The 24,043-nt window shown below is 38.5% G+C and overlaps 1 protein-coding gene across 1 annotated transcript; it reads right to left on the reverse strand.

Moving 5' to 3' along the window:
* Positions 1 to 8,729: 8,729 nt before the first annotated feature.
* Positions 8,730 to 11,216, reverse strand: LOC141563818 (uncharacterized). Its single transcript, XM_074305417.1, has one exon. It carries the CDS (start codon positions 10,098 to 10,100, stop codon positions 9,141 to 9,143), a length of 960 nt encoding a protein of 319 aa, XP_074161518.1. The 5' UTR covers positions 10,101 to 11,216; the 3' UTR covers positions 8,730 to 9,140.
* Positions 11,217 to 24,043: the final 12,827 nt, after the last annotated feature.

Consider the following 24,043-nt stretch of genomic DNA (forward strand, 5'->3'; position numbering starts at 1 on the left):
AGATAGACACTTTTATAGAGTATGTTCAAAATTATGTATACTTGATAAGTAATACAGATGGACAACTAACTGGGTCTAGAGGTAGTCAAAGTGGATTGCTTTTGGGAAACTGCAAAGCTTCTTAATGACTCCAAGCTTTATATACGAGAAAAGGACCGTATTTTTAATACTAACATTTTATTAACATTGATAAATACAGTGAGACACAAAAGTTTTGTCACTGAAAAACTAAAAATGAGTATTATATAGAGGTAATGGACAGGTGCATGGTGGAGGTAAGCAAGCTGCAGCATATAATCAACCTATAGGTAGAACATGGACAAGAATCATATAGAAGGGGAAGGCATAGATGCATTGTCATTTATATCATTGAGTGATGTGATGGATAAAATGTGAAATAACTGAAGAAACAAATAGAGCTTCTGAGCATATTGATTTATTAACCTGCGCTGCCAATTGCATAACAAATTGGAACCAGGCTTCTTCAGTTTTTTTGTTTTTGTTTTTGTTTTTTTCCCTGAGGCTGGGGTTAAGTGACTTGCCCAGGGTCACACAGCTAGGAAGTGTTAAGTGTCTAAGACCAGATTTGAACCTGGGTCCTCCTGAATTCAGAGTTGGTGCTCTATCCACTGCACCACCTAGCTGCCCCCAGGCTTCTTCAGTTTGGTACTGGCCCTCAAATATAGGGTTTTTTTGTTTTTGTTTTTATCTATCTATTCTTTATTACAGATTTTTATGTATTGAAAAGAAACAATTAACAGGATGTAAATCACAACATAAGATGAGGTAATCTGATTTCTAACTGAAAGAAAAATTAGAGATTTTCTGAGGAGGAAGAATAAACTGGTAGTTTTCTGAAATCAGAAAGAAGTCTCCCTCTCACCCAACAAGTGTTTATTTTCAATCAAAGGAAGAAGCAAAAGGTAACTGATTGACCAGTATGGGACCAATTTTCCAATAAGTCATATGGGTTATTCAAGATGTATAATTGTGAGAAAATGTCTTGCTTCAGTCTTTATATCTGAATGATTTTCTGGTCAGCATAACCTAAGTCCTTACTGAAGCGTCTCTAGGCAATAGCTAGAAGTGGTTCAACTTCCCCATCATTCAGCAATAAAGTTTTCAGATAAATAAAGTTTTTTCACAAGAAAGAAATTAGCTGAAATTCATAATTGAATAGAAAGGGGACTGAGGTAGATCCAGAATTGAGGTTTTTTCAGGGGGACCTCCGAATCAATGACATCACAGATCCATTTAAGCATTTGCATATTCATTATGTATAATGGTCTATTCTCTCTCCTTGTTGTAAGTATCTTATGAAAGATTTAATTGTTATGAGATTTTTTCCATACATTGAGAACAAGCATGTCCCTGAAATGGCTACTTATCACTTTTAGTCCTGTCCTTTGGGTTTAGTAAAAAGTCTAATCTCTTTTTTCTCTGGCATCCCTTTAAAATATGGAGGAAGTTACTATGCCCGTCACCCCAAATCCTCTCTTCTCCAGGATAAACATTGTTAGTTCCTTCTGCTGATCCTTGACAGCATGAATTTTAAGTCCTTAATTTGCCTTTCTCTGTATACTATCCATTTTCTTAATGTTCTTCCTAAAATCTGGGACCCAAAACAAAAAATCTCCTAAGCTTTGACAACAATCATCAACATGACCTAGAATTTAATATCTCTTTTAATGCAGCTTGAAATAAAATTAATTTTTGACTATCATGTTATGTTTCTGATTTATATTAAGCTTGCATAAACTATCCAGACCTTTTTTGTATGAACTGCAGACTAACCTTGCTCCACCCTGATGCCCACAGTTTGAACCAAAGTAGAGATTTTTATACTTATCCTTATTAAAATTCATATTTTTAAAATTTAGCCCAGTGTTCTAGCCTTTTGAGATCTGTTTGGATGGAAACAACAGGATGAAATGGCCTCAAAGGGGCTTTATTTGAGGTTCAGTTGAACAAAATTGATGACATTTAATCTGAAGATGTTCTGGAGAACATTATATCTTTGCCTTCAAATATTAGAATGGTAGTTATGTGGAAGAACAATTAGGATTTTTTTGGCCTTGGCCGTAGAAGGCAGAACAAAAGTAATAGGTAAAAGTGCTAAGAGGCAGATGAAGTTTGAAGTAAAGACAAACTTTCTGACAGTTAGTGCTACTCCAGAATAGAGTGGACTTCTGTAAAAGATATGGATTTCTCTTTCCTTAAAGTGCTTCCAACAAAGGCTAAATGATCACTTCTTTGACGTATTACAGGAGAAATTCTTTCTCAGATATAAATTATATTAGAAGGATGGCTTCTAAAGTTCCTTTCAGGTCTAAGAAAGGTCTGTGATACTACTGTGTGTAGAGACCTAGAAAGATTTATGGGGTAGATAGAAAATATGGATAAAAGTCTCTATTCTCATAGACATTTTAATCCAGTGTAACTAGTAAAATCCAGTATTGCTTGATAAGTGTCTTAGATAAGAGAAAGATGCTTTGGTATATCAGAGCATGAAATATCATTATTTGCTAGGAACAATTGGGAATACTTCTTTGAGGAGATGGCATCTTGGGCTTTAAAGATTGTCCAAGAATTGAGCCAGGTAGAAGTGTAAAGAGGACAGGTGTGGGAGTTGATCTCAACAGAGAAACAAAAGTGTGCTCAAAGGGCAACAAAATTGTCCCCATTGATCCTTTGACCTTAGAATATCACTACCAGGAATGTATCCCATAGAGATAAAAGGGGAAAGGAGCTATTGGGACAAAAAATATTTATAGCAACTTTTTTTGTTGTGGCAAAGACTTGGAAACCAAGGGGATGCACCTTAATTGGGGAATGATTAAACAAGTAACATATGTGATTTTGATGGAATACTATTGTGCAATATAAGAAATGATGAGCAGGATGATTTCAAAAAACCTGAGAAATAAACCCGTGCAAAATGAAATGAGCAGAACCAGGAGAGAATTGTTTAAAGTAATTGCAATATTGTAAGGATAAATAACTATGGAAGACATAGCTGCTCTGGTCAAGACAATGATCAGAGATATTTCCAAAAGATCCATGATGAAAGATACTATCTGCCTCCAGAAAAAGAACAGGCAAACCCTGAATACAGAATGAATATATACATATTTTATTTTTTATTTTGTTTATGTTACCTTTTGCATTGCGGTTAATATGGAAATATATTTTTCACGACTTCACATATATATACAATCAATATCAAGTATGAATGAGTGAAAGGGAAGAAGAGACTGTAGAAGTCAAATTTTAAAAATGATTGTTACAATTTTTAACAATGTAATTGAGAAACATTAAATGAAATAGATGTATTTTTAAAGAAATCAAAAGATCAAGGTGATAAAATAAAGTGTGGATGGCTAGGTGGGTGGATAGAATGGAGTCATCTAATTTGCCTGGAGTGATATAGAGGAAAGTTATATAAAAGAATCTGAAAAAGTATAGACATTTCAGCTTTAATTATAATAGTATTTTTTTAACATTACTTGAGAGAAAATAAAAAAGCCATCATAGGATTTTGAGTGGAGGAGGGATATAAGATCTAAACCTAAGGAAAATTAGCTTGAAACAAGTTATTCCCCTCTCAAATCCAACATTCATAGATTATGGTAGACTCTTCCCTACTTTTAATATGTAGCAGGCTTTGTTCCTTCCTCTCTCACACATAGGATAAGCCTTCCCATAATCTCCAACCAAATTGGTTCTTTTCTAGTTCTTTTAACATCCAGGACAAACTATCATTCTTTTCCTTCAAACACAGAGGAAGATTTTTTTCTCCAATCCCAAAATATACATGGATTAACTTTTCCTTACACTCTCACACATCAACGTTCTACCTTTTCTTCTGTCTCTTATATATATTTTCCTAATTATTCTCACAATCAAGTTGGTTCCCTTCTCAGACACATAGGTTGGGCTCAGATTTAATTTATCATGCATTTATAAAAAGTTAACTCCCATGAAACAAGCTTCTAGGCATGCATTCCTTTTCCCCAATATTCTATTTTGGGGGGAGGAGTAAGTAGAGAAGTTCTTAGGTACGTAGAACCTAACTATATTTGGGGCAGATTTCTCATAATTTGGGCCATTGTTTCTATTCAGAAGTGTAAGAATTTGATTACATTACATTATCCAGTGCACAATCATTCATTCTCCTTATAAGCACACAGTTCTCAAAGCTGAAGAGAGGCAAAGTTTATACAAAGCTCCAGGGTAATGCCACCACTCACCAATAAGCAGCCTTTCCTTTCCTCAAAGTCATGAATAGTTACCATCACTTAACAATTATTCAGTATGAAGGGTTCCAAGTAGGTGATGCTTTTTGTAGATCCCCAGGGAACAGAGAGAACTCTAGCTTTCTGCCAACAATTTACAACTGGCATAATATTTCTCCTGTGGCTCTCTATGGATCCTCCAGATGACCTTCTTACTTTTCCTTCTCTCCCTTGCCCTTCAAAGTCCCCCAATATGGGTTTCATGCTTCTTACAGTTTTCCCCAGCTCCTAATAGGTGGCACTTGAAACATCTGCAGAGAATGGTTTAATGGTTTAGCACTTTGGCTGTTATCCTAAGTTCTTCAATTGCCTGCAGCTTCAGCAGATAGTGTCACTGGTCCCATTCCTAAAAGAAAAGGGGGAGTGGAATGGTAAGGTGGAAAGAACACTGGATCTATAGTTAGAAGAACTGGGCTCAAATCCCACTTCAATGATTGTCACCTATGGGACTTTGGGCTTCAATTTCCCCATCAGTAATATGAGAGTATCATATTACATGATTTTCATGGTCCTTTAAAACTTGGGATATATCATTCTGTGTAGGGAAACCCTCCCTTCTACTACAAGAGCCTATCAATTAAGATTGAGTAAGGATAAGATCTAGAGTAAGCTTTAGCCCAAATGTAGCTGTGACCAGACCAAGATATCTTCACTCTGAAGGCTCTCCCTTGTACCAAGTTTTCCAATGACTTTCTTCTATCATGCAAATTTTCACCAAACTTTTAAAAACAAATATACCAATTTCATCTTTGACATTGACATGACATGTCTTCTTTCTCCAAGCTCTTGTGTGAAGTATTTCCTTCATACTGATTCCTATTCAATAAATTCTTGTGCCTCCCTATAACATTCAGAATCAAATGTAAAATTCTCTGGCCTTCAAAGTTCTTTACAATTTGGGCCCTCCTATATTTCCTGTCCTCTTTCACCTTACTCCATCCCATATACCAAACACATGTTTTATTTTATTTTTTGAATATTTTATTTTTCCAGTTACATGTGAAATAAATTTTTTGCATTTGTTTTTAAAACTTTGAGTTGCAGATTCTCTCCCTTCTTTCCTCTCCCCACCCCCACTGAGAAGATACATGTGAAGTTATGCAAAACATTACTATAAAAGTTATAGATTGCCCCCCCAAAAAACCAAAATCTTCAAGAAATTTTTTTAACAAAAAGTATGTTTTCATCTGTATTTAAACACAATCAGTTCTTTCTATAACCGTGGATAGCATTTTTCATTATAAGTCCTTCAGAGTAGTCTTGGAATATTGTGATAATTGAATTTTGCTGTCTTTGTCTCTAAATTGTTGATAGCTGAGGTTGCATAAAGCAGAGACAAATTTTAGAGATCAAAAAACAATTTAATTAATCATTTTCAGAGTGAGGAATACAGTTTGCAGACTAGAAGTTCTTGTGGGCAGAAGACTTTCTCCTGTTTCAGGAAGGTAGAGATTTTATACACAAATCATAAATGGTAATGAAAAGGAAACATGGATTACAAAACTATCAGTTTCAGAGCCTAAGTGGTTTCTCATGACAAACCCATGAATGAAGGATTATATGGATTTTCTCCAGTGGGAGAATTCTATGGGAATGGTTCATAAGTGATTGTTTCAAATCATGGGGGTTGTTACTTGGTGGGGGGAGATAAGGCCAGACTTCTATTTTGGGAACAGATTCTACAGTCTTTGATTTACTTCATTTAACATACACAGGAAAGTGTTATTAAGAATTGATTAATCATTTCAAGATGTACTGTAAGAGTGTGACTCTCAGGCCAGAAGAGGCATCTCAGAGAATTCTAAATTATTTGCATATTCATTACATACATCATCTTGATAATTATGGAAATCAATTGTATTTCTGAGAATAGCAAAGTCATTCATAGCTAATCATCCCACACTATTGCTACTACTTTCTACACAGTACATTTCACTTTGCATGAGCTCATGGAGTACTTTCTAGATTTTTCTGAGAGCATACTGCTTTAAATTTCTTAAAGAACAGAAGTATTCTATCATAATCACACATCACAATTTATTCAGCCATTCCCCAGTTGATGGGCATCCCCTCAATTTCCTGTTCTTTGTCCTGAGAAAAGAGCTTCTATAAATAATTTTGTATATATAGATTTCCTTTTTTTTAAAAAAAATCTCTTTTGGGATACATGCTTAGTAGTGGTATTGTTAGATTAAAGGGTATGCCCTTTGGTCATGGATTATATCTTTTGATCATTTTTCAATTGAGGAATGACTTTTATTTTTTTAAAAATAAATTTGACTCAGTTCTTTATAAATTTGAGAACTACAATTCAAATATAATGGAACCACAGAATAACACAAGATTTAGCAGCTTCTACATTAAAGAATCAGAGGGCTTAGAATATGATATTCCAAAGAGTAATGGAGCTAAGATTACAACCCACCAGCAAAATTGAGTATAATCCTTCAGGAGAAAGGTGGATATTCAATGAAGTAGAGGACTTTCAAGCATTTGTGATGAAAAGATCAGAATGTGACTCCATTATACTTGCATTGTTTCTTTCTGAATGCTTACAATATTTTCTCCTTGACCTTGGAATTGGCTATAATATTCCTAGGAGTTTTCATCTTGGGATCTCTTTCAGGAGGTGATCACTTTCTAATTTACCCTCTAGTTCTAGAATATCAAGATAGTTATCACTGATAATTTCTTGAAAGATTTACGTTTAGGCTCCTTTTTTTTGATCATGGATTTCAGGTAGACCAATAATTTTTTAACTATCTCTCCTACATCTGTTTTCCAGGTCAGTTGTTTTTCCAATGAGATATTTCACATTGTTTCCTATTTTTTTCATTCTTTTTGTTTTGTTTGTTTCTTAATTTCTTACAAAACCATTAGCTTCTATTCGCTCAATTCTAATTTCTAAGGAATTATTGTCCTCAGTGAGCTTTTGTACCTCCTTTTTCATTTGGTCAGTTTTGCTTTTGAAGACATCCTTCTCCTTATTAGCTTTTTCTAATTCCTTTTGGATCATTATCATTTTTCTTTCCATTTTTCTTCTCTCTCTTGATTTTCAAAATTATATTTAGCTCTTCTATGGTCCGAGACAATTCTTAATTTTATTTTAGAGGCTTTGGATGTAGGAGCTTTGACTTTGTTATTTTCTTCTGAGTGTATATTTTGATCTTTTTTGTCACTGTAGTTACTTTCTATGTTCAGAATCTTTTTCTGTTGTCTGCTCATTTTCCAAGCCTATTACATGACTTCTTGGCTTTCAGCTGTTTGCTAAAAGTAGGCCTCTACTTCCAGGATGAAAGGTGAATTTTCCTAAGCTTCAGGGGTTGTGTGCCTGTTCTCAGAGATCTTTATAAGGATTTATAATGTGACCCATCACTGCAATCTTGATCTAGTATGGGCAGAGAAAACAGAGTCCTGCTTCAATACCAGCAAAGAAACCACTATAATCACCTTCTGGCCCACTTTTAGGCCCTCTTACCTATGGTGTGAGACCTCCATAAGGCACCACTGCTGCATTGCCACTGCTGTTGATTCAGCAGCTCCCAAAGCCTGTTCCTGGTTAGCTAGTGCCTGGGCTGTGCCGCGATTGTGCTCCAGTTCCACCCTGGTGCAGCAGACCTTTGTGGCCGACTTTCTAAGTTGTTTTTAGCTGGAAAATTATTCCATTGTTTTGTGAGTTCTGATGCTCTAAACTAAGATATTTGGAGGGGCTTGGGAGAGAGCTCAGGCAAGTTCCTGCCTTTACTCTGTCCTTGGCTTTCCCAAAACATATATGATCCGATAAGTCTGGCCTCCTTGCTTTTCCTGGGACAAGACACTTGTTCTGCTGACTCCAATCACTGTCAGTGGTTGTGCCCCATGCTTGAAAACCTCTCCTTCCTCATCTCCACTCTTGGTTTCAATTCTCTGCTAAAAACCTATCTTCTACAGGAAGTCTTTTAACTTATCCTATAAATAACTTGGATCTATTCTTTGCATGTGGTTTCCTCTATTAGATTGTGAGCTCATCTAGGACAGGGATTGTCTTTTGATTTTCCTTGTATTATCAGCATTTAAAATGGCACCTAGCTCATAGTAGGTTTTTAATAAATGCTTTATTGTCCCCTCCCTACCCTAACCAAATGCTAGTGGTGGAAAACTTTTTGGTCCATAACCTGCTTTAGCCTATTATGTGTAGAGGGTTAAGGTCACACAGCTAGTATGTGTCTATGAGACCATTTTTGAGCTCAGGAAGATGATTTTTCTTGACTCCAGTCTGGTACTCTGGTCCACTGAGCTTAGTTACCCCTTATATATAAAATACCAGGATTGAACTTTAAGATTTTTATCAATGACTCTTGATATAAAGTAGATAACCAAACAGAGCATTTTTTTAATTCTTAATTTTATAAAACCATCATTTCCTAAAAGAATAAGCCAAAAGAGAATCATGCATGAAACTGTAGATTTTTAAGTTTATTTATATATATGCACACTTATAATAAAAATATGAACTATAATCAGTTTATATAAATATGAGAATTAACTCAATCCAATACAAAAAATTACCAATACAAAATTTTAAAAATAGGAAATATCAAAGATATTTCAGATAAAAAGTTCAAACTCTTTAATAAAGATTATCCAAAAAAAGAGATACGCTAAACAGATCCTACTACAACTTTCCTCCTGAAATTTCTTAATTAATAAAATGTTCAAAGCCTATCAAGTCCGAAAACTGTATGCTACTTTCTAATGACATGCCCCTCCCCCCAACCAATATAATGAATCCTATCCTATTTTAATGTTTGGACTAAACAAAATTTGAACCAATTTAATTACTTCTTGAATAAATATTTGGCGATTTCACAGAATATTTCCCCCTGCAATTCTCCTTCCTGCTGTCTGCACCGGAGACTTCTGCATGTCTCCTTTGTCCAGGGCAGGCCCACCCAGGTTAAACCCAGTAGTAGAAAGCCTCTCGGGAGAGCAGATCTGGGGGGAAAGGCGCTGATTACGTTTCTTCCGTATTTCGTACTGGTTAATTAGCTGGTGGTAGATGGGGTAACCGCTGACGATGGCGTACTCCTCCGCCGTGCACCCGTAGATGTCCTGGCAAGAGAGATCCACGTCGTATCTGAGGAGAAGGCTCACTATCCCCGTGGGTTCACTACTGACGGCGATCATGAGCGCCGTCCTCTTAGACTTGTCCGAGGCGTTCACGTCGGCCCCGTTCTTGAGGAAGAAGTCCACCATGTCGTGGTTGTTTTCCGTGATTGCCAGCAGGAGCGGAGTGTAGCCTTCCTTGTTCTTGGCTTCGATGTTGGTTTTGTATTTGAGCAGCTTGGCGGCTATGTCTTTGTTCAGGCCGGAGGCGGCGTAGTGCAGCGCCGTGTTGTTGTTGGCGTCCACCAGGTTGGCGTCGGCGCCGTGTTCCAGCAGGATCGTGGCGCACTCCTCCTGCTGGCACTCCACCGCCTTGATCAGGGGCGTGCGGCTGTCGCCGTCGCACAGGTTCAGCTTGCACTTTCTCTCCACCAGGAGAGACACGACGTCCGGGTAGCCGTTGGCGCAGGCCAGGTGGAGGGGCGTGCGCTTCACCTTGTCCACGTCGTTCAGGTCGTGCTTCCTGAGCAGCAGCAGGTGCTGCACCTTCGCCACATCCCCGACCGAGGCAGCTTTGTGGAGCTTCCCGAGGTCCTTGTCCCGGAGGAGGTAGCCCGCGTTGCGGCCGGACGCCCGGACGCCGCAGTCCCTCCGCGGGCTGGCCAAGGAGCTGGAGGGACTCTGCCTCTTCTTCTGGGCGAAGCTGAAAATCTTCTTCATTCCGGGAGCGGCTTCAGGGCGGGGGGCAGAGCTCACTAGGGAGCCTCAGGGGGGAAGCTCAGTAACGGAGCTTAGAGAACCGGAGCCGCAACAGTTACAACAACCAATTCTATGCCGGCGACGTATGTGACCCCGGAAGGGAAAACTGCCCAGTACATGGCAGATTCGCTGGGCGTGCGCGAGGGCCCAACGGTTAAGTCGCGCACGGGTGAGTGCGCAGGCGCTGCATCAGTTAGCTCTCAGCGGGAGGTTGGAGCGGAAAGGTGAGCTCTGGGCCGCTGCTGGCGTTCTTTCCGGTCTCGTGCTCAAACGGGGCTCCTAAGCCGAGGTGGGGACCGGCAAAATACTCGACAAGTCTCGGTTTCTTCTTCTGTAAAAATGAAGGCCTGTACTAGATAATTTCCCCGGTCTTTTGCAATTTTAAAAAAGGTTTTGCTGAGGCAATTGGGGTTAAGGTACTTGCCCAGGGTCACACAGCTACGAAGTGTTCCGTATCTGAGGTCGAATTTGAACTCAGGTCCACCTGTATCCACTGTATCGAGCGCTGTATCCGCTGCGCCCCTTAGGGGCCTGAGCCTTTTGCAATCTTCAACAATTTTGGGAAGCCAAAGGCACGCAGACTGCGTACAAGGACCTCGCGCGGGGCCTGATGGGCCTCCCCTGAGACAGATGCCGCCTAGGCTCCTCTTCTGAGTCTCCCCTCCCCTTTATTGCCGTCAGGAATGGCAGGAAAGGAGTTTTATGGGACCGAGAGCCTGGCACGGGGAGGGGAGAGTTTGCCCCAACCAGGAAGACCAGGATTCAAGTCCAGCCTCTGCAGAACTTAAACTGCCACACTGATCCATTTTATTAACGGTGGTAATCCAGACCGCCCAGTATGCAAATGACCAACAGAACCTTACTTCCTCTGGAGAAGGATTCCTTTCTTATACGAACTTCCGAGGACCTGCAGTCTCTGGAGAAACCCCTTTGTCATACAAACTTGTCCTTAGTCTCCGCAAGTCCTGTTCTATCAAATAAAGATCGCAAGCTGCGCGCCGGGCAGTGTGGCTTCTCTCCGGAAGCAGACCTGGGCGCTCTCTTCCTTTGGGGTCGCAGCTCTGAGTGGGCGGGTTCTTTCCCCGCGGATCCGCCCGAGCACTCTGGAGAGAGGAGAGCGCCACAGGCCCGTCTCTGCCATGACCGCACCCTTCAGTGGCCAGGAAAGGGTTACGGCGGTTCCTTAGGAAAAGATAATGTCGCTTTTAGTGGAAAAAATGTAAACATATTCTAAGGGAGTAGTAAAAAAGGAGAGCTTTGGGAAGAGCAGTAGATTGGGAGAGCATCAGTGTATATTATATACAAGTTCTTTGAGTGAGATCCATCATTGCTGCTTAGGTTTTGCTATTATAGAGTAGAACCCAGAAGTTAGCAAGAAAAGGTTTTTTTTTAAAACATTTAATAAGAAGAAAGACAAGCTCCCTGGTGGAGCTCACAGCCAGGAGGAAGAAGCCGTTAAAACAAAGATATCAGGAAGTGAGAGTACGCTGGTCACGTGGGCTAATCCCCAAAGACCAGCTGGCTAACCCTCAAAGGGATTCGTCACTCTTGTGGCTGAGACGCCCTGGCAACAAAAAGGCTGCACCTGCATTAGGTGCGTCCTTAGGTAAAGGAGCACGTTGCTACAGGAGACAAAGTGCTTTTATTAACCAAACCCTTCCCATGTGCCACCCGGTCTCCTTCCAATCCATCCTGATGGGTCAATATAACAGTACTGCCTTCTCTATGCCCTCCTCGATATGTCCCCCTCTCTTGTCATGCATCCCATGTTCAAAGGGGGCAGAAACTCCTTCTATGACATATGCTGGTTAATAGACAATTACTATGCACCGGCCCTGAAGTCAGGAGGACCGAGGTCAAATCTGGTCCCAGACACTTAACACTTCCTGGCTGTGTGACCCTGGGCAAGTCACTTCACCCCAGCCTCAGGGAAAAAACCCAAAAAACCATACAGACACATATATGTGTGTATACAGTGAGTTTATTAAGTATGCTATTCCCCATTTGTCTTTGCCAGATCATTGATCCCGACTAGTTTAAGTCAGATTGGGGTCTGTGGTAGACTATAGTTAAAGAAGATACATGGACTCAGTTCTGATTGGTTGGATTTACCTTTTATGCGACTTTGATAATTATTATAATTCTCTGTGGAAAACAGAGTATTTTGTCACCCCATCCTTTGGTCCATCTATCATAAGGGTGAGCAATGAGAAAGATGCCATGAGGCAGGAGTTCCCCATAGTGCCAAGCTCACAACCAGAAGGAAGAAACCATTAAAAAAGGTATGAGATGGGAGCTCCGCTAGTCCGAAAAGGAGTTAGTCTGCAAATCTTTTATGTATAACTTGCTTTTCCTTTTAAATATATAATAAGGTTATCACATAACTTTTTTATTTTCCCCTTTTCCTTCTTCCCTTTCGTTCCACCTAGAGATGGCTATCATTAGACACAAACACATACATATGAATATATATTTATATTCATATATACATATATCTATATGTATGTAAAACCATACTATGCATACTTCTATCGATAAGTTTTCCCTAGATAGAGCATTAAATGCTTACAATATGACAGACACTATGCAAAGTGATGAAAATACAAATAAAATCAAACAAGGAAGTCTGTCTCAAGTTGCTAGCATTCTAATAGGGGAAGACTACTTTTAAAATAGGAGCTGAAGGGCCAAGGAAGGTTCATGAGTAGTAGGTGACATGGCTGGAAATATCAGAGAAATATTGTGATATTTGATAGTCAAAGCTGGCTTATCAAAGCACAGGGTGTCTTTCAGGTGGAGTCCAGTTTGGGGATAGGGAGAAAGTAAAAATGATTTCTCTAGTGGAGTCCAATATCTTTGACTAAAGGTATTTTGAAAGTATCAAATTTTTCCGTTTTGCAGAAGATACAAATTGGAAAGGGATAGCTAAGAAGATGAATTATAAAAATTAAAGATTTCAAACAATCATGACAGGCTGAAGCAAAGGGACAAATTTAATGAGGTAAAATCTAATAAATGTAAAATCTTATATTTAAATATTTTATTTTAAAAATCAACTATATAATTACCAGAATGGAGAGTTAAGACAAGAGAATGGTTTATGTTTTTAAAATGCAATGGGCTGCATTAGAAAGTAGTGAGCTTTCCCATAACTGGATATCTAGGAGATATCTAGGAGAAGGTTGATTGACCACTTGTCAGTGATACTGATGAGAATCTGACAAGGGAAACTGAGGCTAGAGATCCCCAAAAATAAAGTGACCTAGAAGCCAGCCCAACCCCACCTCTGTTAAGTACCACTAATTTACTTTTCCATAGAGTTCAGCTGACACCACCCAAGTTTCCTATAGAGCTGAATTAAAGCTAAGTACTCCTACTTAACATTCAATAGAACTGAATTCACATTAAGTACCTCCACTTAAGCTCTATACAATTTGAACTATCCCTAGTCAAAGTTTCTATAGCCTTACTGAAGCCTATTCAAACCCAATAGCTCTGTATTGTCTCAAATCATATATATGCGGGTGGGAAGAATAGGCAGGTGGGCAGAACAGACAGAACTCTAATTCCATCAAAGAGTTCTGCTCCATTTGAGATCTCTTGATGATTTATAATAAACTTTTACTTCTACTTTTACTTATAATTTAGTAAATTCTTTTACTTCACCGGAGCCTTGTCTCATCAAAAGCCTGCACATCCCCAACAATACTATGAAGGGGATTCCTATTAGACAAGCTGTGCTCTGTTATGGGTCAGAACTCTGAACTTGAAACCAAGGATTCTTACAAGGTACTAAGTCAGTGGAATTGATGGAGACAAGAGTTATCTAAATTAGCATGGTTCAGTATGATTGATCTGATCCTACAAGGAGATGTTGTGGGCCAGAAGTTGAAACAAGGTACTGAGTGGAATTGAGGAGACAATGGTTAAATCTAGTTTAGCACTGATTTAATCCTACAACAAATAATGGTTTCCTTGTGATGATTATAATGATTGGCTTGTACTCAGTGTGGGGCATATAAGTAGAAGCCTCAGCCATGGAGATTCAGAGATTCAGTGACAAGTAGATTGAAGGCTGGAGCACAAACCCTTGGACTCAGCAGATTCATCACATCTCACACCACCTTGGTGGCAGGCGCTCCTCCTTTGCTTCCCCACTGAAATCAAGACTCCAGAACGCCTTTAAGAAAACTAGCCAAGCCCCAAATGAAGGAGAAAGGACTTTGAAGGAGACAATAAAGGATTTGGACTTTAACCCCTGGCTGTATTTGTGGTGATTACTGAACTGAAAGGAAGGCTGTTCCCAGAGATCCCAAGGAAACAAACCTAAACAGAGAACATTATGTTTTAGAGAGAACATTACAGTGCTCAAAAGGTTCTTCTAGTTCTGAGAGTCTTCCAGTTTAAGTTATCAGTTATCATTAAGACTAGGTGCCTTTACATTTTAGAACATTAGCCCATCCAAAGAGCCTCACCCAAAATTGGTTGAACTTGTCCTGACCAGGGCCAGCATAATCTGGTCCAACCCAGCCTAATTGCATCTTGACTAAGCTAGCCCAGGGCAGTGCACTCCCTAATATTTCCTTTTTCAAATGCAGGTTCTGTAAAATTTATATATTTATAATTTCATATTTGACTACTTAGACATGTATCCTTTGTAATCAATTTCTTGCTAAAAAACTAATTGTTCTTTATTATCTTTTACTTGGAGTCCCTTTTTCCTGGAACCTGGTCATGACAGTAGACAGTAATTCTATATATGGTTTTCCTATCCTCTTACTAGACTGAACTCCCTGAGGACAGGCACTGGCTCTGATTCATGTTTATTACTCCCCCAGAATTTAGTAGAAGTCTCTGCATATGTTAAATGTCAACCACAATTTTGCATACTTTCCAGTTACACAAAGAGTCAAGGCAGATAAACATTACACACACACACACACACACACACACACACACTCACACACCTCATCCAAAACTGAGGCTCAGTGGGATTACAGTGACTTGTCTAGTTAGGCTCGTTTAAAAAATACAAGGTCAAGAAACTGGAAACTGAGTGGATGCCCATCAGTTGGAGACTGGCTGAATAAGTTATGGTCTATGAATGTTGTGAAATATTATTTATTGTTCTATAAGAAATGATCAGCAGGATGATTTCAGAGAGACTTGGAGAGACATGAACTAATGCTGAGTGAAATGAGCAGAACAGGATTTCATTGTACACAGCAACATCAATATTATCCGATGATCAATTCTGATGGACATGGCTCTTCTCAACAATGAGAGATGATTCAGACTAGTTTCAATAATCTTGTGGTGAAGAGAACCGTCCACACCTACAGCGAGGACTAGGAACTGAGTGTGGATCACAACATAGCATTTTTACTTCTTTTGCTGTTTGCTTGAATCATATTTTCTTTCTCTTTTTTTTCCTTTTTTGATCTGAATCTTCTTGTGCAGCAAGATAATTGTATAAATATGTATGCCTAAAAAAGTACAAGGCTCTAACATTCAGTGATTTTATAATTTAGTATTTCTGATATACAAAATCCTGTTGTAATGTTAAAGATATGAAGATAAAAAAAAAGCCCCTATTTTCATTGTAAGGAACCTACAATCTCATTGAGGATATATATATATGTTAGGTAAAGGGACAAAATGCATACAAACACAACAAAATAAATGATAAAACCTAATAAAAAAGAGCCTGATATAAAAGGAGAATAAGAGAATCAAAAAAAGGTGTTGGTGGTGATGGAGAGATCAAGCACAGCTTAAGGAGAAAGTAATATCTCAACTGAGTTTTGAATTAAAAGAGGGACTGCAGCAGACTGGTTCAGGAGTTGATGGTTTGTACATTCTAGGAATGAAGTGAGTATAGTGAAATCATAGAGAAGAAAGAACAAGATGAGATGTGGGATAGAGTGGGAGAGAATAGGCAAGCTTTGTTAGAATGAAGAGAATATGAAGATCAGCAGTATGCCATGGATAGGTGTAGGTTAAAGTCAGATAATGGATTGAATACCAGGATCAATATTCAATATTCAAATCAGAAGCCAAAGAGGAACCACTGCCAGTTTTTGAGCAGGGAAATGACATGGTGAAATCTATCCCTCAGGAAGTTTAATTTTGGCAATGTGTTATGGATACACCAAAGAGAAGAGAACCTAGAAGAAGGGTAGCAATTTAGGAATCTATTACAATACTATGACCAGAGGAGTTGAAAGATTAAAGCAGCATGATGTCAGATATAAAGGAAATAGATCTGATTGTACTTATTGATTGGCTATGAAAGTATTTAATTCCATAGGAAAAAGTCTACCTTGCAAGCTATTTTACAAGGTGTTTCCTATCTATACTTCAAATATTAATTCAAGATTGCTTGGAAAATAAAACAACAGAAATAACCCTATTGAATGACTCTCTGATAAGAAACATCAAATGAGACATAAGATAGGGAGATAAAAATATTCATCCTATGATAGAGGGGATCCAAACCAAAATTTAATCAAAAGGGCTTCTTCATGGATGGTGAAGTCCTTTAGATGATCCTATTTGTGCATGACATTGGCTGGTTGCATCAAGACTCAGGTCATTATGTAGCTTCTTGGAAGAAATCTGTAATTCCTGAAGGCATTTGAATTGTCCATCTATTCACAAGAAAGATGTGAATGAAGATTGTTTATTGTCCAGATTTCAGTATACATTCGAATAGATGCTTTATAGTGTTTACTATGTCACATAGTAAATATGTGTTATGGGTCAGAACTCTCACACTTAAAACAAGGATTTTTACAAGGTGCTAATTAAGTGGAATTGATAAATACAATAGTTATCTAGTTTAGTGTGGTGATTAATAGTTCTCTAGTTTAGTACATATACTTAATACTTAATATGGTTCTACAAGATTCACACCTATGATGATATAATTATATAGAGTATTTAACAGCCAGCAGGGACTGAGACAGATTCATTTCATTGTCCACCTTTGTAGTGACTGGAGGCTGAAGCACAAGCCCTTGGACTGTGATGGCTGGCCTCCTGCACTTCTCTCACTGAGACCAAGGCCTGTCTGAAAGGCTCTCCAGAAAGCTGCCCAGCCCCAGGCAAGGAAACAATAAAGAATTTGGACTTTATCCCTGGCTATTCTTGTGGTGATTACTCTACTGAAACGAAGGCTGCTCAGAGACCTCCAGAAAAAACAACCAAGAACACTACAAATATGGACAACTTATTGGGCCCAGAATTGAACAAGAGGAGATAAGGCTGGGATGCTTTTGGGAAATTGTAAAGTTCTTTATTGACTCCAAGCTTTACATATGATGAGGAAAATGGACTAAATTGCTTTTGAGAATTTTCAAAGTTTCTTACTGACCCTAAGGTTCACATGATAGCAAAAGCTCATCTTTTCAACATTAAAATTTATTGATGTTAACAAATGGAATGAGACACCAAAGTTCTTCCTCTGAAGAACTAAAAATGAGTATCATAAATAGGGAGGTGCATGGAGAGTATAAGCAATTAATGAGGAATTCCAAAGAAGAATAGGAGCAAAAATTGTTACCAAGGAATTGTATGACCAAAAAGAGAAAGGCAAATCATGTGATAATAGCAAAAGATAATATAGGATAACCAGGGTGCTCTACTGGTACTCTTCCACTTAGGGAGAAATGTGAAGCCCAGAAGTGTCCACTATATAATAAAAGAAACTTAAGGCAGAACTCTGAGCACTTTATTAAAGGGTTCATGGCCACCTCTAATGAAGTGGACTTCAGATCTTCCTCTTCATTTGAGATGCCCTCTTCCTCCAAGGCTTTAGTTTTATAATGCTTCATATCCAAATAATACAGATGATGCAAACTAATAATATAGAGTCTCCTTGGTTGATAGATTTTGATCTTGATCATCAAGGAAGGTCTATAAAATATAGATTTGCATTGGCTGATAAATAAGCTAATAAGCAGTCCTTGGAAGACCTATCTTAACTTTTCAGAGGTCCTACGGAGATGATGAACAGAATCATGGATTGGGCTTGTAAAGAGATGTCAAAACATTTACATGGCTAATGATGGGAAAAGACAGGCAGGCCGCAGATTGGCAAACAGGATCTCTCATTGACTAAATGCCATTTCCCTGTGTTGGGCAATAGAGGAATGACAAGGGGTGGTGGGCAGTAAAAATAAATGGGGGACTTGCCATGTCATTGAGTCACCTCTGCCATCCTGGGCTTGGTCACCATAATAAGACAAATGCAAGGGTGAAGGACTTTTAGTTAGTTTCTTATGATTAAGTGAGTGAACTTACAATATGTACTTTGCAGCTCTGGGGCCTAAGATATATAACTTATAATCACTAAGCTTATGGAATTATATTAAACTAATACCAAGAAGAATAAAATAATAGTCCAATTAATCATGTATCACAAAAGGTAAAGAAAGCCTCTAGCACATTGGGTGGATGCCCATGATCTTTGGTGAAGATATAAATAAGAGTTACGTAAGATGAATAGACTTGAATGGTTTGCAATCATCATCATTGATGGGAACTCCTGAATTTATGACAGAGCCATTTGAGTTGGCAAAAGGGCATGGCAGGTGAAAACTCATGAAGGTACATCATTATATTCAGCAACTGATTGTATGTGGAGGATTAGGGAGAATCCTCCAAAGTTTTGAGCCTGGGTGGTGCTGAAGAGGGTGATCCCCTTGATGGTAATAGGAAAATTGGGAGAAGAGTCAGGTTTAGTGAGAAGATAATGAGCTTTTTTTTTTTTTTTATCATATTGAGTTTGCCGAAACAATGGAATCTTTGGGCAGCAGGGACCAAAAGACTGGAACATGTGCATGGGGGACTCAGGAGATAGACTGGGGTTGGACATGTGGATTGGAGAGTCATGGGTAGGTAAGGAATTCCTGAATACAAAATTTCCAAGGGGACAATCTGCTGCAATGGAAAAAATATCAAGCTTGCAGTAGTGAACTTGAGTTCTTAGATAGTTTCTTAGTGAAACTTGAGTTTCAATCTCAGCAGTGCTACTTAGGACCTATTAAAAATTCACAAATCTTGTACTAAAACTTCCAACTCTAGACATAGATTTTATGGAAAGAAGAATAGCTCCAAAGTGGCCTAATGAAGCTGTCATACTAGAGGTCACTAGACCAAGTGTGGAATGCTATATCTGGAGAGCCAACTGATGTGAAATAATATTTTTCTGTTCCAAGGCAGGGATCAATTCTGGGCTTTGGGGAATTGATTTGTTCATCCTTTCCAGAAGAGGTCACATAGTAAGTCAGGAGGACAATCAGTAATAGAATTTAGGTGAGCTAACTCCTATATACCAACCTTACTGTTAAGAAGACCTAGAGGATTCTCTGGATACTTTTGAAATAATAATTTGCATACCTATTGCAATTGTAGGATTACATGGAACCTTCCTGATTTAAAAAAAAATGATTCTGATATAGGGAGTATAAATATTATTAAAATTCCTTTTTCGGGTGAAGAAACAGGTTAAGAAATACTTTGACTTGCTCAAAGTTCACAAAGACAATTAAGTAGCAGGACTAGAATTGAGTCTCAGCCTCATGATTTCAAATCCAAGGTTCTACATCCTATGCTTTCCTTATTAGGATAAAGGGCCCTTTGCTTTGTATGCTTACACACCTATGTCATCCTATCCCAGCCTTGAAGGTCACACCCAGAGCAGATTGAACAGAACATGAAGAGCACAGATGCACTAACTAGGTGATGTATCAGAACTTTTAATATGGCATTTCCTCTCTTCTACCCAAAACATAAAAGGCAGATAGGTGGTTCAGTGGAACAGAGTCATCTTTTTGAGTTCAAATCCAGCTCAGACACCTTCTAGTCATGTAAACCATGGCAAGTTACTTAACCCTATTTGCTTCAGTATGCTCATTTGTAAAATGATATGGAGAAGAAAGTGGCAAACCACTCCAATGTCTTTGGCCAAGAAAATTCCACATGAGGGCATGAAGAATTGGACACAACTGAAATGACTGAACAAACAAAGAGGTTAAGTGATTTGCCCAGAATCACACACAGTATCTGCGGTTGGAGTTAAACTTAAACTTTCCCAATGCCAAGTTCCAAATGGCTCCATCCAATGGCAGGAGACTATGAGAACTAGGAGTCAGGGATCAGGAGTGAGGGAATCTTGAGTGGGAGGAAATTCAAAAGATTTAGAGTTGGAAGGGATATAGAAGGAATATAGAAAATAGAATAGTAAGAATTTTTTTCACATACATACAAAAGCTGAATTGAGGAAAACAGTATAGAAAATTGTCTAATTACAGGAGCAGTTGTATTAAAAGAGGGTGTAGTCTCTGTGGATGTGAGTTCCAGTCTCATCAATGTTACTTAGGACCTATAGAAAATGCACAGATTTTGTACTAGAACTTCTAGCTCCTGATATTGATTGTATGGAAATAAGAATAGCTCCAAAATGGCCCATTGAGGCTGCCAGGGCAGAGTGGATAGCCAGACTGAGTGTGGGATGCCACATCTGGAGAGCCAACTGATCTGAAGATGCTGCTTTTCTTTGTTCCAAAGCAGGGAGGGAATATGTATATCCAGGTGACAGGGTCCTCACCAAAGCTCCATTCACTCTAATGATAGTTATGACACTGACAGAATATTTAAATTAGAAGGGACCTTAGCATCATAGGATAAAGGGAGCATAAATTAAGAGCTGGAAGATGTAGAGGGCTAGAATTCTGGAGAAGTATACTTGAAACACGATGTTAACTCAGTGGAATTTATGAGATAATGGTTTTCTAATTCACATATATATACTTAGTACTTAGTATGATGATGTAATGATTCTCTAAGTTCACACATAATGATGTAATTACAATAAGGTATATAAGGGTTAAGAAATAGGCATTCTATCTTTGACCATCCTGCTGGTGGCTCTTCTGCCTCCTGCACTCTTCCACTAAGATCAAGACAGGGAGACTGGTTGAGGCTGGCAGACTATCAGACTGCTGGAGGAGATTGGGTCAGACTATGACAGACACAGACTATGAAGGAGACAATAAAAGAATTTGGACTCTATTCTTGTCCATTCTCGTTATGTCTATCCTGCTGAGACCAAGGCCTTTCCGGTGGACCTCCAGAAAGCTAGCCCAAACATTACAGGAAAAGATCTTGGACACTATCTAATTATTTCAGAAAACAGATTTTAGAAGGGGAAAATGCCTTGCGCAAGGTCTCAGAGATAGTGCTAGGACCAGGATTTGAGTCTAGGTCCTCTGTCACTAAGTTCAGTTCTTTTTCCATCAAATCCCACATTGTCTCCATTAAACAACAAAGGTAAGATCCAACAGGTGTAAAGATCAATTAGGAAGTTAATGAGATAGCATGGGTATATGAAATAATAAAAAGCAAAAAAAAATATATTTTAAAGTAGAAAAGGCAAACTGAAATGTGTAGACATCTACCATAAGAAGTCTGCGAGAGTGCTACACTGGGCTTATATCCCAAAGAGATCTTAAAGAAGGGAAAGGGACCTGTATGTGCAAGAATGTGGCAGCCCTTTTTGTAGTGGAAATTGAGTGGATTCCTATCAGTTGAGGAATGATTGAATAAGTTATAGTGAATTAATGTTATGGAATATTATTGTTCTCTAAGAAATGACCAGCAGGATGATTTCAGAAAGACCTGGAGAGACTTACATCAACTGATGCTGAATGAAATGAGCAGGACCAGGAGGTTATCATATACTTCAACAACAATACTATATGATGATCAATTCTGATAGAAGTGGCTCTTTTCAATAATAAGATGAACCAAATCAGTTCCATGTGTTTAATAATGAAAAGAACCAGCTAAACCCAGCAAAAGAACTGTGGGAAATGAATATGAACCATAACATAACCTTTCCACTCCTGTTTTTGTCCGCTTGCATTTTTGATTTCCTTCTCAGGTTATTTTTACCTTATTTCTAAGTCCGATTTTTATTGTGCAGCAAAATAACTGTATGGATATGTATAAATATATTGTGTTTAACATATACTTTAACATAAAGTTAAGAAATTTAATGTGAAACATAACTCATATTCCAGAAACTCCGATTATAGGGCTCTTCAATGTTAATGATTCAGGTCCTAACACTAGTGGGGATATCTCATAAACAAAAGTTACTTTTGGAAAGGTTTTTAAGGGCTTTTAATGACTCAGTTTCTTATTTATAAAAACTGAGGAGGGGGAGTAGACTAGAGAAGTTCTCTTCTAATTCTAAGTTTGAGCCAATGAACTCCAAATTTTTCCTGAAGAAAACCAATATTTTCAAGGAATTGAAGTTGAAGATGACCCAAAGGATGAGAGGTGTGTGTGTGTGTGTGTGTGTGTGTGTGTGTGTGTGTGTGTGTGTGTGTGAGAGAGACAGAGAGAGACAGAGAGAGACAGAGACAGACAGAGACAGACAGAGACAGAGAGAGAGAGAGAGAGAAAGAGAGAGAGAGAAATTCTATTGGGCTCCATGCAATGTTAAACGATGAAAAACAACCCCCTCAATATATTGTAGGGAACCTTTGTTGAGGATTATAGGAAGAAATACATAGGAGTCATCCAAAGTAACAGGTCACTGATGGGCTGCCATCTGCTTCAGTGCAGGAAATGTCTCCAAACATGAGATCATAGATGCATCAAACAGTTAAATTAACAATATACAAATTGCTAATAATGAGTTGTGTAAATTTGTACATATATACATATCACATATATAAACAAACTTCTATAGAGAAGAAAAAGAAATGGTGACAGAAATTTTTAGATTTTTTTTTTAAGTTCTAAGTTCTCTCTGTTGTTTTAATCCCATCCCTCATTGAGAAAGACTCACACCAGACCATAAAGTCGATACAATTTTTCTTTCCTTTTATTGAGCTTCACTTTCACACAAGATAGAAATACCCTAGTCTTTAAGGAAAGATGTAGAACCTACACTACAAACCAAGAAGAAGAGGACAAATTTTAAAAAGAAAAGATGTTGTAAGCCCATCCTATTCCCTGAGATTCTGCAAACTCCCTGAGAGCAGGGATTTTCTCTGCAGGGACTCCTTGAGAGTACCATCTGCATTTGTATCCTAAGCCCCTCGCACAGTGCCTTGCATTTAATATATTCCTAATTTGAGTTACCATTTATATTACATATGAGGGACTGCAAAGCGTTAAGTTTTTATTCACTGATAGACATCATCTAAGAAGAGATTCAGAACATTGGGAGAAAAGACTAAAACCCTAACACTGGTAAGGCTATATGGAATATAGATAACTATTGAGAAATACACACAAGTGTATTAGCTCATCTAACTCTTTGTAGAGTAAGTTAGTCACAAAACTGATCTACCATTCCTTATGTTAACTAATACACCAGAAACACTTTTTTGCATTTCCTGGTGCTGGCAATCAAACTTTATCAAATATGTGCAACCATTCATCTATATCATCTATAGAATAGAAACATTAATCCCAGTAGGATCAAACTACCAACCTGATTTGCTAGGGCTTCTTAGTATTTCTCATAGTGATACTCAGTGACTAAGTTCTCTCTCTGCCCAGCCAGAAGTGGTTTGATTGCCTTTGACGGGATTGTTTGGCAAGTCCACAAATCTTCATTAGTAAACCAGCAGTGCTCATGGGCAAACACAGAGGATGCTTGAGTTTCAAGTGTTGGGGTAATGCAAAGCCAGACTCCGTCCCAGAAATGGATGTGCTACAGTAAGACATTCATAGAACAACAGCAGGAGAGTCAGAATGGCATCAATGATAGAATCACAGTCCTTGCACATCTATTAAAACAAAAACAAAAAAGGGACTCATTGGATCTCTGGCTGTAAGTTGTTCTAAGGAGACTTTAATTGACCAGGTCATATGTGTACTCT

This window comes from Sminthopsis crassicaudata, chromosome 3 (genome assembly GCF_048593235.1).
Source record: "Sminthopsis crassicaudata isolate SCR6 chromosome 3, ASM4859323v1, whole genome shotgun sequence".
In the NCBI taxonomy this organism is placed as follows: Eukaryota; Metazoa; Chordata; class Mammalia; order Dasyuromorphia; family Dasyuridae; genus Sminthopsis; species Sminthopsis crassicaudata.